At 44.8% G+C, this 15633-nt stretch overlaps 1 protein-coding gene across 3 annotated transcripts in view; it reads right to left on the bottom strand.

Moving 5' to 3' along the window:
• Positions 1–4329: 4329 nt before the first annotated feature.
• GGA2 (golgi associated, gamma adaptin ear containing, ARF binding protein 2) overlaps positions 4330–15633 on the bottom strand; it is a 53221-nt gene continuing 41917 nt past the window's right edge. For all 3 annotated transcript variants that reach the window (XM_012464727.3, XM_012464723.3, XM_012464726.3), the window contains 4 exons: positions 14100–14257; positions 9592–9761; positions 8508–8618; positions 4330–7702 (listed from right to left, as the gene is read on the bottom strand). In XM_012464727.3, the coding sequence (XP_012320150.2) occupies positions 7592–7702; positions 8508–8618; positions 9592–9761; positions 14100–14257 (550 nt within the window). In that variant the 3' untranslated portion in view covers positions 4330–7591. The remainder of the gene's footprint in view (positions 7703–8507; positions 8619–9591; positions 9762–14099; positions 14258–15633) is intronic.

Raw genomic sequence — 15633 nt, forward strand, 5'->3', positions numbered from 1 at the left:
TTTTAAATTACTAATTCAACTTGTTTACTTGATATAGGTCTACTCAGATTTTCTATTTCTTGAATTGGTTTTTCTTTTTTTCTTTTTAAGACAGAGTTTTGCTCTTGTTGCCCAGGCTGGAGTGGAATGCACGATCTCAGCTCACTGCAACCTCCACCTCCTGGATTCAAGCAATTCTCCCACCTCAGCCTCCCAAGTAGTGGGGATTACAGGCACGAACCACCAAGCTATTTTTGTATTTTTAGTAGAGATGGGTTTTGCCATGTTGGCCAGGCTGGTCTTGAACTCCTGACCTCAGGTGATTCACTCACCCTGGCCTCCTAAAGTTCTGGGATTAGAAGTGTGAGCCACCGTGCCTGGTCTCCTTTTATCATTATTAAATGTACTTTTTTTTGTCTCTAGTAATACTCTTTGTCTTAAAGTTTATTTTGTGCCAGATGCAGTGGCTCATGCCTATAATCCCAGCCCTTTGGGAGGCTGAGGAGGGCAGATCACTTGAGGTCAGGAGGTCGAGACCAGCCTGGCCAACAAGATGAAATCCCGTCTCTACTAAAAATACAAAAATTAGCCAGGCATGATGGCAGGTGCCTGTAATCCCAGCTATTCAGGAGGCTAAGCCAGGAAAATCGTTTGAACCCAGCAGGCGGAGGCTGCTGTGAGGTGAGATCATGCCATGGCACTGCAGCCTGGGCTACAGAGCAAGACTCCATCTACAAAAAAAAAAAAAAGGCCATTTTGTGTGATATTAACATAGCCATTCCAGCTTTATGATTACTACTTGCATGGCTAATCTTTTATCCTTCTTTTACTTCCAACTGATTTGTGAACCTAAGAGTACCTTTTGTAGACAGCATATAGTTGGGATTTGGTGGTGGTGGTGGTGGTGGTGTTTTCAATCCACTATGACAGCTTCCACCTTTTTGGAGACAGAGTCTGGCTATGCCACCCAGGCTGGAGTGCTGTGGTGTGATCTTATCTCACCACTGCCTCCTCTGCAACCTTTGCCGCCTGGGCTCAAGCCAACCTCCTACCTCAACCTCCCGAGTAGCTGGGAATACAGGTGTATGCCACCATTCCCAGCTAATTTTTTGTAGAGACAGGGTTCTCACTATGTTGCCCAGGATGGTCTCAAACTCCTGGACTCAAGCAGTCCTCTCATCTCAGCTTCCCAAAGTGCTGGGATTACAGGCTCCAATTGCCACATGGTTTCCTCACAGCCTTTGAGTTAAGGCAGGTAGTATTTGTATTTCCAGAAGAGGAAACTGAAGCTGAGATGAGGCTCTGCTCTAGAGAAATTTGAATGCTAGGGAAATTGATTTTACTTAATCCAAAAAGATATGCAGTACTAATTAAATATGATTAGAGATGTAGTAGGGTCAGGCTGGGCATGGTGACTCATGCCTGTAATCCCTACACTTTGTGAGGCCAGGAGCCCAAGACTAGCCTGGGCAACATGGTGAGGCCCTCATCTCTACAAAAATTTAAAACTTAGCCAGTTGTAGCAGCACTACCTGTAGTCCTAGCTACTTGGGAGGCCAAAGTGGGAGGATCCCTAGAGCCCAGGAGTTTTAGGCTGCAGTGAGCTGTGGCCATGCCACTACACTCCAGCATGTCTCTTAAAAAAAAAAAAAGAAAAATTCGTCATGTGAAGACAACACAAGAACACCATGTGGCAATGAAGGCAAAACTGGAGTTATGCAGCTGCAGGCCAAGGAAGTCAACGATGGTGGAAGGCAGCAACCGCCAAGATTCCCCTAACAGGCTTCAGAGGAACCACCATGGCCCCAATTGTAGACTCCCAGCCTGCAGAACTGAGACGACACGTCTGTTGCCTTAAACGACCCAGCTTGTGGTCATTGTCATAGCAGTTCTAAGGAACTAATACAGAGAATTAGATGGAGTCTCGCTCTGTCACCCAGGTTAGAGTGCAGTGGCACCATCTCAGCTCACTGCAACCTCCAACTCCTGGATTTAAGTGATTTTCCTGCCTCAGCCTCCCCAGTAGCTGGTATTATAGGCACCTGCCACCACGCCTGGCTAATTTTGTTATTTCTAGGGGTTTCTCCATGTTGGTCAGGCTGGTCTCGAACTCCCGACCTAAGGTGATCCGCCCACCTTGGCCTCCCAAAGTGCTGGGATTACAGGCATGAGCCACTGTGCCCAGTTTTGTTTTGTTTTTGTTTTTGTTTTTTTCTCCTGTTGCCAGGCTAGAGTGCAGAGGCCCAATCTTGGCTCACTACAATCTCTGCCTCCTCTTCTGCCTCAGCCTCCCAAGTAGCTGGGATTACAGACATATGCCACCATGCCTAATTTTTTAATCTTTTTTAGTAGAGATGGGGTTTCACCGTATTGGTCAGGCTGGTCTCGAACTCCTGACCTCATGATCCACCTGCCTCAGCCTCCCAAAATGCTGGGGATTATAGGCGTGAGCCACTGTGCCCAGCCGGTATGGTCAGATTTTATTAAAGTATCAACCTTTTCTGCTGCCTATGCAAATATTCATAAGCTACTGGCATTCTTAGCACAACATCTGTGGTTTTATGAGAGCAGGAGAGGCTGTAAAATGAACAGTGATGAAAGTCACCACTGTTACAATGGTTTAAAAAAAAATCTCAGATGTGAAGGTAATCTGAGAAATAACACCTAAATTTATAGAATATCTCTTGTATCTGCTATTTCGTACACTTCATTAAATTCTCACCAAAATGTGTGAAGTAAACTTCTACATTTTTACCATTAAAAACTGACAACCAGAGATCACTGACTTGCCCAAGATGCTACAGGTGGCAAAAAACTAGAAATTGAACCAGATTTCCCAGCCCATACTTGGTTCACTCTAGTGCACAGGACTGCCAGAATGAAGGCAAGAGAGGGTTGCCAGGGAAAAGTCTGGCCTGCTTGGGCACCTGGGAATGGTGCAAGCGGGAGGGACAGGATACAAGGAAACTATGAGGGAATTGCTAGCCCCCGAGTTTGAATATGCGGCACTTTCAATGCATAAATGCTTGATTTGTATCATATGAACTCAGGGGAGAGAGCAGGGTTATTCTTTTCATCAAGTAATTCATGCTGATAACGGCATCATCTCCAAGCTATCTATATAGTGTTACATGAATAGAACAAAACACAGAACAGTATACTGTATTTTCTTGAACATGCCTAGAATCCCTATGAAAAGACAGAGGATGGTAGCTGGGTGGGAAGAATTTTCACCTTTTGTAATTTTGAATCATGTCAATGTCTTTATCTGTTTAAAAAAAAAAAAGCCAACACCAAGCACAAAAAATATTTTCAGATTAGAAATTTTCAAAAGTTCAGATAAAATTTAAAGAAAACTTATCTGTAATTCCGTGACCCAAAGATTACCACTGTCACATGTGCACACAAACATCTCAGTGCATCGCTTGGCTTTAAAACTGGGGTCAGGACACGGTGGCTCACACCTGTAATCCCATCACTGGGAGGTCAAGGTAGGAGGATCGCCTGAGCACAGAGACCAGCCTGGGCAACATAGGGATCCTGTCTTTACCAAAAACTGAAATATTAGCTGGGCATGGTGGCACACATCTGTAGTCCCAGCTACTCCAGAGGCTGAAGCAGGAGGATCACCTGAGCATAGGAATTCAAGGCTGCATTGAGCTACAATTGTGCCACTGCACTCCAGCCTGGGCAAGAGCAAAGCCGTCTCAACGAAAAAAAAAACCCACTTTTATACTCTTGACACTGTGTAAGCATTGGGTATATTTAAAGGATTTGGGATTAATACTGTAGTAGGCAAGCACTATTTGTATTCTAGAATATTGCCTTTGCTTTCTACTTTTAACATTTACTGTCTCAATTACAGTCTTTACTAGGTAATATTCAGTTTTGTTTTGGTTGTCATTTATCCTTTTTTTTAACACTGAGTCTTGCTCTATGGCCAGGCTGTAGTAGTGGCACGATCTCGGCTCACCCCAACATCCACCTCCCCCAGGTTCAAGCAATTCTTCTGCCTCAGCCTCCTGAGCAGCTGGGACTACAGGCGCCCACCACTATGCCCAGCTAATTTTTGCATTTTTAGTAGAGACAGGTTTTCACCATGTTGGCCAGGATGGTCTCGATTTCTTAACCTCGTAATCTGCCCACCTCGGTTTCCCAAGTGCTGGAATTACAGACATGAGCACCACACCCGGCCCATTTATCCTGTTTTCAACACTATCTTCATCAGCTGTTTATGTTCAAAGAGTGGCTCACAGATAACATTTTTGCCCAGTCTTAAGTTTGTGGAATAGATAAGAGGAAGAGTAATTAACTACATATGTATGCAAAAGGTTATGACAAAACATGGCATTATCAGGGCTTGAAAGGACTTTATTGTGGTTGTGGTGAAGCAAGCCCTAGTCTTGGCAGATGATACCAGAAGGGCACTGAGTGCCAGTGTGCAACTTGAATTTGATCCCATAAGAAGGTAGGCATCAGGAAGCCATTCAGAATTTTTCACCTGGTCAAATGCTCAGATTTGCAGTTGGTACTCAGAATTGGGATACAGGCATTGTCAAAAAAAAAAAAAAAGAAAAAAAAAAAAGCCCAAACCAGAACAGTGGCAATGTAAGTGCAGGGAGGACATGATGTGGGATTATGCAGAAAACAGGCAACATGACATGAAACTACTCCGCGGATACAGATGAAGCAGGAATCAGGGACCCATTAAGTCTCAGGTGCTTCCAAGTAAGAGCATGTAGGTGGAAAAGGGCAGGACTGTGGGTTCCATTCTAAGTAACTGAGATTGAAGCAACAGTGGAACCTCCAGCTACAGATACCCACTGACAGAATGAAATATGATCTGGGCTCAGCAATGAGGTGGCAGCTTGAGAGAGATCTATAATCCATCTACATGGTTTAGAGCCACCTAACTGCCAGCCCTCAGTGTGTGGATGGGCAAGTCCTGAGGACTGGACTCTGGAAAACCACCACACTTAAGGGACAGAGGAATACGAGCAGTCACAGAGGTAGGTCAAGAAACAGGGATCAACAGGACCCCTGCAGAGTTCAGGATACTGGAAAGCACTGGCCATGAGGGCCAGATCTCCAGCATACACATCATGAATTTGCTTCTCCCCAAAGAACAGAAGCTCCTTCAGGGTGGTACCTGGCTCAGGGTAGCTTGTCAATAACTCATTAAAAAAAAAAAAGAGAGACAAGGTCTCACTATGTAGCCCAGGATGGACTTGAAATCCTGGGGTCAAGCGATCATCTCATTCAGCCTCCAAAAATGCTGGGATTACAGGCGTGAGCCACTGCGCCTGGCCAATAACTACTTGTTGAATGAATGAAGAGGTAGGAGCTGGGTTCTAAGTGGCCACTGGACTTGCTGATTAGAAGGCAGTGATGACATAAACCACAGCCACTTTCAGGACAGCAGCCTGCCTTCTCTCCTCCTACCCCTATCCTGTCCAACACCTAAGCACAGTAGTACCATTAGGGGTCTGTCTCCTCAAAAGCAAGAATGTTCAGGTATACACACGGGTCTACCTTTGAACTATAGGGGAGAGGGCCTGACTTTAAGTCTCATTCACCCATTTTAACCAAAACCCTTCATAGGGAGATGCTGTCATTATGATGGGTACCTCTTTCCAGACTACGCAACAGCAACAGAGCCTATAAAAGCTAAACAGAGGGCAGGAGCAGTGGCTCACACCTGTAATCCCAGCACTCTGGGAGGCCGAGGCGGGTGCATCACCTGAGGTCAGGAGTTCAAAACCAGCCTGACCAACATGGTGAAATCCTGTCTCTACTAAAAATACAAAAATTAGTTGGGCATGGTGGCTCATGAGCCTGTAGTCCCAGCTACTTGGGAGGCTGAGACATGAGAATCGCTTGAACCTAGTAGGCAGAGATTGCAGTGAGCTGAGATCACACTACTGCACTCCAGCCCGGGCAACAGTGTGAGACTTGGCCTCAAGAAAAGGAGGTGGGGGGGAAAAGCTACACAGAACACAAGCAAGAAAGTACTTTTAGATTACAATTCGTCTTATGTGAATTACGGCAAATGAAATCACCCCATCGGTTTTATGAGCTTTCACATTTGCTTAAAATTAGCATACCTGATCTCTTACAGTTCCCATCTCCACCAATTAGTGTTGGCAGATTTCCACTATATGTGTAAGTCAAAAGATCACACTGTAAAAATATCAGATATTGTGATTAAGAGCTCCAAACAGAGCCTTGCAGTTTCAGAGGTAGAAACCCACCCAGCCAGGTCAGCCAGCCTCAGGTTCCTTCTCCCACAGATCAGGCCAAGCAGGACTTGTCAACACACATTCAAGTTCCTAGCACACAGTAAGTGGTCACTAATAGAAACTCGAGTTTTTCTGTCAGTTACAAATGCAATATCCACCTCTCCTGTCCAGCTTTCCTCAGATCTTCAGGTTCTCTCTTCACTGAGGCAGTTAAGCTTCTACATCCTTCACGAAGTTTCTTTTACTTCGGGACAGAAGATACTTCCCTTTAGGCCTATCATCGCTAAACGCAACTTACTCAAAACTCTACAAAGTACATTTGCTACATGGTATTTATTCAATGACTGTATATTTAGTCACCACCTCAATCACTGCTAAGCTCTCTTCATGTCTATCTGCACCACAGTTCCCCATCTTAGACTGTGATGTTAACTGGCAAGGGCTGGCGGTTGGCCAATCTGCCATGACCGACATGGTGTCCGTCACAAAGAGCTCCAAGCAAATGCTGTGAAGAGGATAAGTGAGGATGGAGCTGAGGGTCCTGAGAAGGGCCCAGACTGGCTGCCCAACCCACGGACCTGAGACCTGAATAAGGCCTGGGAGCTGCTTTCCCCTCTGCCCAAAGGTCTGTCTCGGGGCAATTCTAAGGCACAGTGGTGAAGGACATGATTGGTCCCCCAAGCGTGGTCCTCAGGTCTCATGGCAGCCACTCACCTGGGAACAGTGCAATAAGCATTCCATTTAGAAGATCTTCCAGAACACACACAAGAAGCATTGTCTAATGAAAATGGAGACAAGGTCTTTCTTGGAAGAGAGTGCCCCATAAGATACTCTCTGCCCCAAGACTAACCAGGTCCCTTTTAAGGTCCCTGAGAACAGCAGCCTGGGAGCAACCAAGACTTTCAAAGGCTGACAAGGCACAGAGTGGATTAATGGAATGAACAATATATGGAAAAAAACTTTGGCTTATAAAACCTCCAACCTGAGGGAGGGACAGTGTCTGCTGACATGCAGAAACATGACTGTAGTAGAGATGATGATACTGCTGATATTCCAAGCTCTGCGCTACTACCACCCTCTCCCCCAACCACACACACACACACAGCATCTGCAGAATAAGTCAGAGGTTGACACCCAGACACACACACACAGCATCTACACAGTAAGTCAGAGGTTGACAACCAGACACACCTAGACACAGACACAGACACACACACACACACACACTCTGCAGAGTAAGTCAGAGGTTGACACCCAGAGCCTGACCTCAGGATAGGACTCTTGGCACTGCACTGAAACATTGTGATTAGTCCTGACTAGACAGCAAAAGTAACACCATCCTAAGCTTGAAATGAAGGGTCTGTCTTGTGAAGTTAGGCTGCACCCAAGACAGCCAGGTCTGGAAAGTCTTTCACTTCTCCTACTTCACTGAAAGGCTGTCCACCTTGGTTGAATGTTAGCTTGTACCGTAAACGGATAGGTTCCTAGGACAGAAGAGACAGAAGATGTTAAATCAGTGGAGAGCAACCCAGAACAGGTGAAAATGTTAATTCATTTTAAGTGAGTGCTTCAAACAATTCTATGACACAGAATATTTGGGATACTCTCTGGGGCTAGAAACAAGGGGAAACAGGCACATATCCTGGGAATTCTTCAATACTTCTGCAGTCCTGAAATCCTGAGAAGGGCTGCAATTCAGAGACTAGCTAAGGAAGACAGGCCTTGCCCTTTCAGAGGACTTCCGAGGATTCGTGAGAGTTCATGTTTCCCTCCCTGGGTCCCCCGCAATGACAATCCATCAGATCTTCCTTCAGTGAGCCCCAAAGACAGACTCTAGTGAGGGATATTCCACATACACCCCCTACCACCCAACCAAACCAGAGACTTTATTTTTTTGAGATGGAGTCTCGCTCTGTGGCCAGGTTGGAATGCAGTGGCATGATCTCGACTCACTGCAACCTCCGCCTTCCAGGTTCAAGCGATTCTCCTGCCTCAGCCTCCCAAGTAGCTAGGACTAGAGGCACGCACCACCACGCCCAGCTAATTTTTGTATTTTTAGTAGAGACGGGGTTTCACCATGTTGGCCAGGTTGATCTCAAACTCCTGACCTCAAGTGATCCACCTGCCTCAGCCTCCCAAAGCGTTGGGATTACAGGGGTGAGCCACCATGCCTGGCAAACCAGAGACTTTAGAGCAAGGCCTCAATATACCTCTCTCTAGCCACAAAGTTACTTCCCCTTACAGTTCAGGGGCCCCTATCTCCCTGCTACCACAGACACTGGAACATACTTTGTGTGGATTGTCCAGCAACAGCATCTGAGATATCACAGCTGGAGGCATCAAAGGACTGAATGCAGGAAGCTTAGAGCTGGAGGCCGGCTGCAGCTTCACTCTCATTGACTATTGGGGGAAGAAAACCAACATGTGACTCATTCCTAGCCACAACTTCCAGGATGGAGATCAGGTGAGCAGGAGCTGGACCTCCCCACCACCCTCCAAGAGGAAATGGCCCTCTCAGACATGGTACCCTGAGGCACCTGTGGGAGCCCAAGCAGACAGGCTTCCACTAACTGATGAAAGGACCAAGACGCCTTTCATTCCACACACACAGTGGATCTGGAGTTGTGTGGTCAACAGATGGTATCTGAAAGGCAGCAACAACAGCCAGGGCACATCTTGGGTTGAATCCTAACTCTGTTTCTCACTAGCTCTGTGACCTTGAGCAAAATATTTAATTTCTGAGCCTTGGGTTGATAACTTATAAAACAGGTAGTAAGCAGTAGTACATTCCCCACAGGACTACCATGAGAGTGCGTGTCTATTTTTGTCTGTCCTGAATCTTTTCCTTTCTGGATAGGTCCCTTCCTCTGTGATTATGGTGTGGCTGATAATCAGTAGGGCCCTACTTCCCTTGAAAAGGGGTGGATATGTTATCTCACACTGGCCAAGTGCCTCATATCCCTGGACACAAGTTACTGGTCCAAGATATGGAAGTAACACTAACAAGTCCAATCAGAACCCTTTCCTGGGTAATCAATATACAGGCTTCATACCAGGTGAGAGTTTATGAGATAAAGAGGGTTAAGGACAATGCAACCCTGGAGCTGAGAAACTGCCAGAATGGTGCCAAAGAAAAGCAGAGCCAAGAGATACAGATTCTTAAGGCATCATTTAAGAACCTATCTGGATCCACTCATATCTGAAGTCAGATATTCAGGAATCCCCAGTCAGGTAAGCCATTACATTCTCACTTTATCTTCAGTTAGTTTGAGTGGAGATTCTTTTCTTCACACCTGACAGATAATGTCCCAGCAAAGAACCTGGCACTCAGAAACAACAGCCATTACTGAGAAATCCACAAAATTTGACTCACCTTTGGCACAGCCACTTGAAACATGATATCCCAGACAGGCTGGGGAGCCGTGCTCATCATGGTCAAGAGCAGCACTTGCACCTCTGGGTGGCCAGGGGCTCCCGTCTGGGAGAAGTGGAGCAGAATTCTGAATCCGTTCCGGTCATACACAATGAGAGGCGGCAGGCTGCCTGGTTGAGAGGGCCCAAGCAGAAGGTTAACACCACTACAAACGCCCCACACAGCCAGGGTGGAAAGAGATGTACATGTTATCTCCAGATGCTGCTGCTTCTCCATTCAGAACACGTGCAGGACTGAATCCTTTGCACTACCATAATTCAAGTCCTCCTGCCTCTAGCTGGACTCCTATGACCCTCCAAACTGACCTCTCCCCACCATCCAACCATCATTCACACACTACCAGTTATTAAAAATCACAATTTTGAGGAAGATATGATCACGATTAAAATCATGCATGAAGCCTATAGAAAACAGAATTATCAGTCAGTCATAGGGGCTCATTCCTGTAATCCCAGCACTCTGGGAGGCCGAGGCAGGTGGATCACTTGATGTTAAGAGTCCGAGTTTGAGACCAGCCTGGACAACATGGCAAAACCCCATCTCTACTAAAAATACAAAAATTAGACAGGCACGGTGGTGAACACCTATAATCTCAGCCACTCAGGAGGCTGAGGCACGAGAATCACTTGAACCCGGGAGGCAGAGGTGGCAGTGAGCCAAGACTGCACCACCACACTCCAGCCTGGGTGAAAGAGCGAGACTCTGTTTCAAAAAAAAAAAAAAAACAACCAACCAGGATTATCATAAATAATGTAATAAATGGACTCTTAATTCTACCCAGAATAAGCAATTATTTTCTTCTGGTCTCCTTTGTATGACTATAAACACACACACATTGGCACACACACACATATCCCCTTATATTTAATTGTATAAAACTGTAGATACCAAATCACCTCAAATTAAAAGGTTTAGTAGAATTCCAATGGAAATTCTAAAGAAACGATTTTAACTTAAGGAGTGATTCTAATGTTTATTTGAGGGGGAAAACTACATAAAAACGGGGAGCAGAGCTATAGCAAATACTCAAGATAAAATTACAATTCAAGTAAAGTGGCGTACAACAGAGCATGCAGAACAGATCTAAATAAGACTGTAACATAACATATCCTTCAAAAATCAGTGGCTGGCTCAATGAATGGCACTCAGATGACTGGTTAATCAGCTAGGAAAAAACCTTAATATCAAAACATACATTACTAAAATACAACTTAGAGCTGGGCATGGTGTCTCACGAGTGTAATCCCAGCTTCTTAGGAGATTGAGATGGAAAATTGCTTGAGGTCAGGAGTTCAAGACCAGCCTGGGCAACACAGAGAGATCTACCTTCCACCCCACAAAAAACAAAAAAATTTGCTGGGTGTGGTGGTGCATGCCTGTCATCCTAGCTACCTGGGAGGCTGAGGCAGGAGGATTTCTTGAGCCCAAGAGGAATCTGAGGCTGCAGTGAGCCATGACCATGCCACACCACACTCCAGCCTGGGCAATGGAGCGAGGCCCCATCTCTAAAAGAGAAAAAATTTAAAAATTTAAATCAAAACATACTTTAACAATGAAACTATCAAAGATTGAAAAGACTGAAAATACCAGTGAGGTATGGTGGCAAGAGTAGAGGGAAAAAAGCAACCTTTTCAGAAGGGAAATTGATAATGCAGATCAAAATTTTAAATGTCTACATGTGGCATTTCACTGGTATTACCATCTCCTAATAATTAGGATGGCATAAAAGGAAGGTATAAAGAAAGGCATCCAAAGATGTTCTTTGTAGCCTGTTTTTCTGTTGTTTTTTTTTTTCTTTTTTTTTTGAGACAGAGTCTTGCTGTGTCACCCAGGCTGGAGTGCAGTGGTGCAATCTCAGCTTACTATAACCTCTGCCTCCGAGGTTCAAGCAATTTTCCTGCCTCAGCCTCCCAAGTAGCTGGGATCATAGGTGCCCGCCACCATACCCGGCTAATTATTTTTTTGCATTTTTAGTACAGACAGGGTTTCACTATGTTTGTCAGGCTGGTCTTGAACTCCTGACCTTGTGATTCGCCCACTTCGGTCTCCCAAAGTGCTGGGATTACAGGAATAAGCCACCACGCCCAGCCTGTAGCCTTTTTTTTTTTGAGACGGAGTTTCGCTCTTGTTACCCAGGCTGGAGTGCAATGGCACTATCTCGGCTCACCGCAACCTCCGCCTCCTGGGTTCAGGTAATTCTCCTGCCTCAGCCTCCTGAGTAGCTGGGATTACAGGCACGCGCCACCATGCCCAGCTAATTTTTTGTATTTTTAGTAGTGACGGGGTTTCACCATGTTGACCAGGATGGTCTCGATCTCTTGACCTCGTGATCCACCCACTTCAGCCTCCCAAAGTGCTGGGATTACAGGCGTGAGCCACCGCGTCTGGCCTGTAGCCCTATTTTTAACAGCAAACAAGTAGAAACAAACTGACCTTAGCTTATTCAAACAAACAAATTGAAGAAGCTGGGCATAGTGATGCACACCTGTAGTCTCAGCTACTTGGGAGGCAAAGGTGGGAGGATGGCTTGAGCCTAGAGGATGATGATTGCAGTGACCTGAGATGGTGCCACTGCACTCCAGTCTGAGTGACAGAGCCAGACCTTGTCTCAAAAAAAATAAAAACAAAATAATACAAAAAGGACTGAAGAAACAGATTACAGCACATCTATTTAATGGTGTGTGTGTGTGTATATATATGTGTGTGTGTGTGTGTGTATATGTTCATTAAAAATCAAGTTTTTAAAGAACTAAGGTCATAAAAGTGGTACAGGCTTATAATAACAGTAAATAGAATATAAAAGTCTATACATTCTGTGGTATCAAATTATTAAGAACTATATGTACATATGCATACACGATAAAACAAGAAGAAAATCTATCAAGACAGAAACACACTTTCTATCTCTGGCTGATAATACAATCTCACTCTGTTGCTCAGGCTGGAGTACAGTGGTGCAATCTCAGCTCACTGCAACCTCTGCCTCCTGTGTTCAAACGATTCTCCTGCCTCAAGAGAAGCTAGGATTACAGGTAGCTGGGATTACAGGTGTACACTACCACGTCTGGCTAATCTTTGTATTTTTAGGGTTTTACCATGTTAGCCAGGCTGGTCTTAAACTCCTGACCTCAAATGAGCTGCTCGCCTTGGTCTCCCAAAGTGCTGGGATTACAGGAGTGAGCCACCCCATCTGGCCCATTCTATCTTTAATAAAACTCTATATTTTCAACATGTATTTTTGTTTTCAACTCTTTTATAAAAGTTTGCTTTGTATTAATTTCAGACTGATGAAAAGTTATAAAACTAATACAGAAATTCTTATATACCCTTCATCTAGCTTCCCCAGATGTTAACATCGTAACTACAGTACAATTATTGAACTCAGAAAATTAACACTGAACATGTATTATTTAAATCAAAAATTAATAAAGAAATGTGGAAAAAGCTCCCCTGTTCACCAACTCTGTTTATTTATAAATTTGTCTGCCTGGATTTCAGGGCCCTCTGCAATCTGACCTCACCACACTGAGCCCAAGGAGGACTCTGTATGCTAGAAGAAAGCCAGGCTCTAGAATAGACCTGAGTTGTGTCCTGCTCTGCATACTAGTGTAGAGACGGGAGGCACTTCCATTCCCTTCCCTTTGTAACAGAGGTAATATCCACTTTTCTGCTTTAATGGGGATCCCTAGAGAAGGAGGATCACTAGCCAAATTCTTCCACTCATTTGAATTCCACCTCTTGCCAGTCATTTCAGGCCACATTAAACACTCCCTTCTTGAATCCCAAATCAATTAACATTATGTCCTTAGGTAAGCCTTTTCATTAAATTCTGCCTGCCCATATTCTTCTTGGCAGTGTCAATACTAAGGAACGCTATGAAAATTAGCTAAAAGACAAAGCAGCAAACTTTATTTTTTTTGGAGATGGAGTCTCGCTTTGTCGCCCAGGCTGGAGTGCAGTAGCATGATCTCAGCTCACCATAACCTCCACCTCCTGGGTTCAGGCAATTCTCCTGCCTCAGCCTCCCAAGTAGCTGGAACTACAGGTGCACGCCACCACGTCTGGCTAATGTTTGTATTTTTTGTAGAGACAGGGCTTCATTATGTTGGCTAGGCTGGTCTCGAACTCCTGGCCTCAAGTGATCAACCTCCTCAGCCTCCCAATTTTTTCCACCCCCAAACAGAGACAAGGATCTTGCTATGTTGCCCAGGCTGGTCTCAAACTCCTGGCCTCAAGTGATCCTCCCACCTCAGCCTCCCAAAGTGCTGGAATTATAGGTGTGAGTCACCATACCTGGCCACAATCCCTTACTTTCTGCCTTCATGCAAAATCTCTTCCATTTGTCAACCAAATTTAAGGGCCACCTCTACCAAGCTGGAATGGAAAAAGCTGGGAGTCTAACAGATTCCCAGGAAAAAAAAAAAGGTGGGGAGTGAAATTGTACTTACTGGGCTTAACAGACTCCAAAGGGACAAACACTTGAGCCAGAGGTGTATTCTGTGAAGATGGGGAAGGAGCCAACGGGCCAGCCTCCCAGGACCAACCTGGAGAGGACTTAGTACCTGGTGGCACTTCCTTGGGGATACTTTTCTGCGAAACATAATTCCTACAAAGAAATAAAAAATACCAAAGACTAGCAAAAATTGTAGCAATTTCTGGGAATTTGGGTTAGGCTTACTAAAGAACAAGGAAGAAAATAACACACACACACACACGTACACACAGTTAGATGTTATATGACTTTTGTCAAGTAATCAAACTCGTACCTCAGCTTCCTCATCTGTTAAGTGGGAATAACAGAAGTAATTTACCTCCTCGGGCTGTTATAAGAATCAAATGATATGATGTGAAAAGCACTTAGAGGCCACGTGTGGTGGCTCACGCCTGTAATCCCAGCACTTTGGGAGGCTGAGGCAGGTGGATCATTTGAGGTCAGGAGTTCAAGACCAGCCTGGCCAACATGGTGAAACCCTGTCTCTTTACTAAAAGTACTAACAAAAAAAAAAAAAAAAAAATTAGCTGGGTGGTTGTGGCGTGCACCTGTAATCCCAGCTACTCAGGAGGCTGAGGCAGGAGAATCACTTGAACCTGGGAAGTGGAGGTTGCAGTGAGCCGAGATTGTGCCACTGCACTCTAGCCTGGGCAACCGAGCGAGACTCCATCTCAAAAAAAAAAAAAAAAGAAGAAAAATGAAAAGCACTTCAAGTGTCCACACATAATAAAAACTCAATAAACTAGAGCCTTTGTTATAAAGGTTGTTCATGCTGCACCTGTCAGGCAGTCTCTGACAACCTCAGTCAGGTTGTTTTCCAGGTGTGATCACAGAGGGACATGAGCCAGGCAGATGATACACAAATTACACCAGCTACTGTGCACTTCATGATTTTGTCCATTTGGGACACAAACTGAAAACATTTTTTAAAACTAAAGTCGTGAGAGAAGAAAAAACCCACCCTGTCCAAGTGGCTGAAAAAAAGACGACTGTAAGAATTGACCTCTGGGTGGCAAATGGGAATGAACTCCTGGCACATCCCACTCCTGCCAGAGCCTAGTGGTTTCTATCAGAAACACGGGCATTTCAGGCTGTCTGGGTGAAGATAAACTACTTTTCCAGAGGCAAAGGGACAGGATCTATGAAAATGTTTTTACATTCACACCGTAGAGAACCTCTCCCTTCAGGGATCTATACTATAAGGCACTCCCCCAAGCACCTCCAAACTGGAAATTACGTAAATGTCCACAAAAGGGAAATGATCAAATATATCCATGCAATGAATTATAATGTAACTATTAAGAAGACCAAGGCATATTTATAGAAACTGATATGGAAATGCATCACAGATATAATCTGATATGAAAAGGTCATGCTGGAGTGCAGTTTGTAAATTAAGATCCTGTTTGTGTAATAAGCCATAGGAATGTACCACTACATGTACAGAAAAAAAAGCAAAGAAGGAACATTCAAGATTGTTTTTAGGGGGT

The sequence above is a fragment of the Aotus nancymaae genome, unplaced genomic scaffold, assembly GCF_030222135.1.
Source record: "Aotus nancymaae isolate 86718 unplaced genomic scaffold, 86718_ANA_hifiasm-v0.15.2.pri h1tg000049l, whole genome shotgun sequence".
Lineage (NCBI taxonomy): Eukaryota > Metazoa > Chordata > Mammalia > Primates > Aotidae > Aotus > Aotus nancymaae.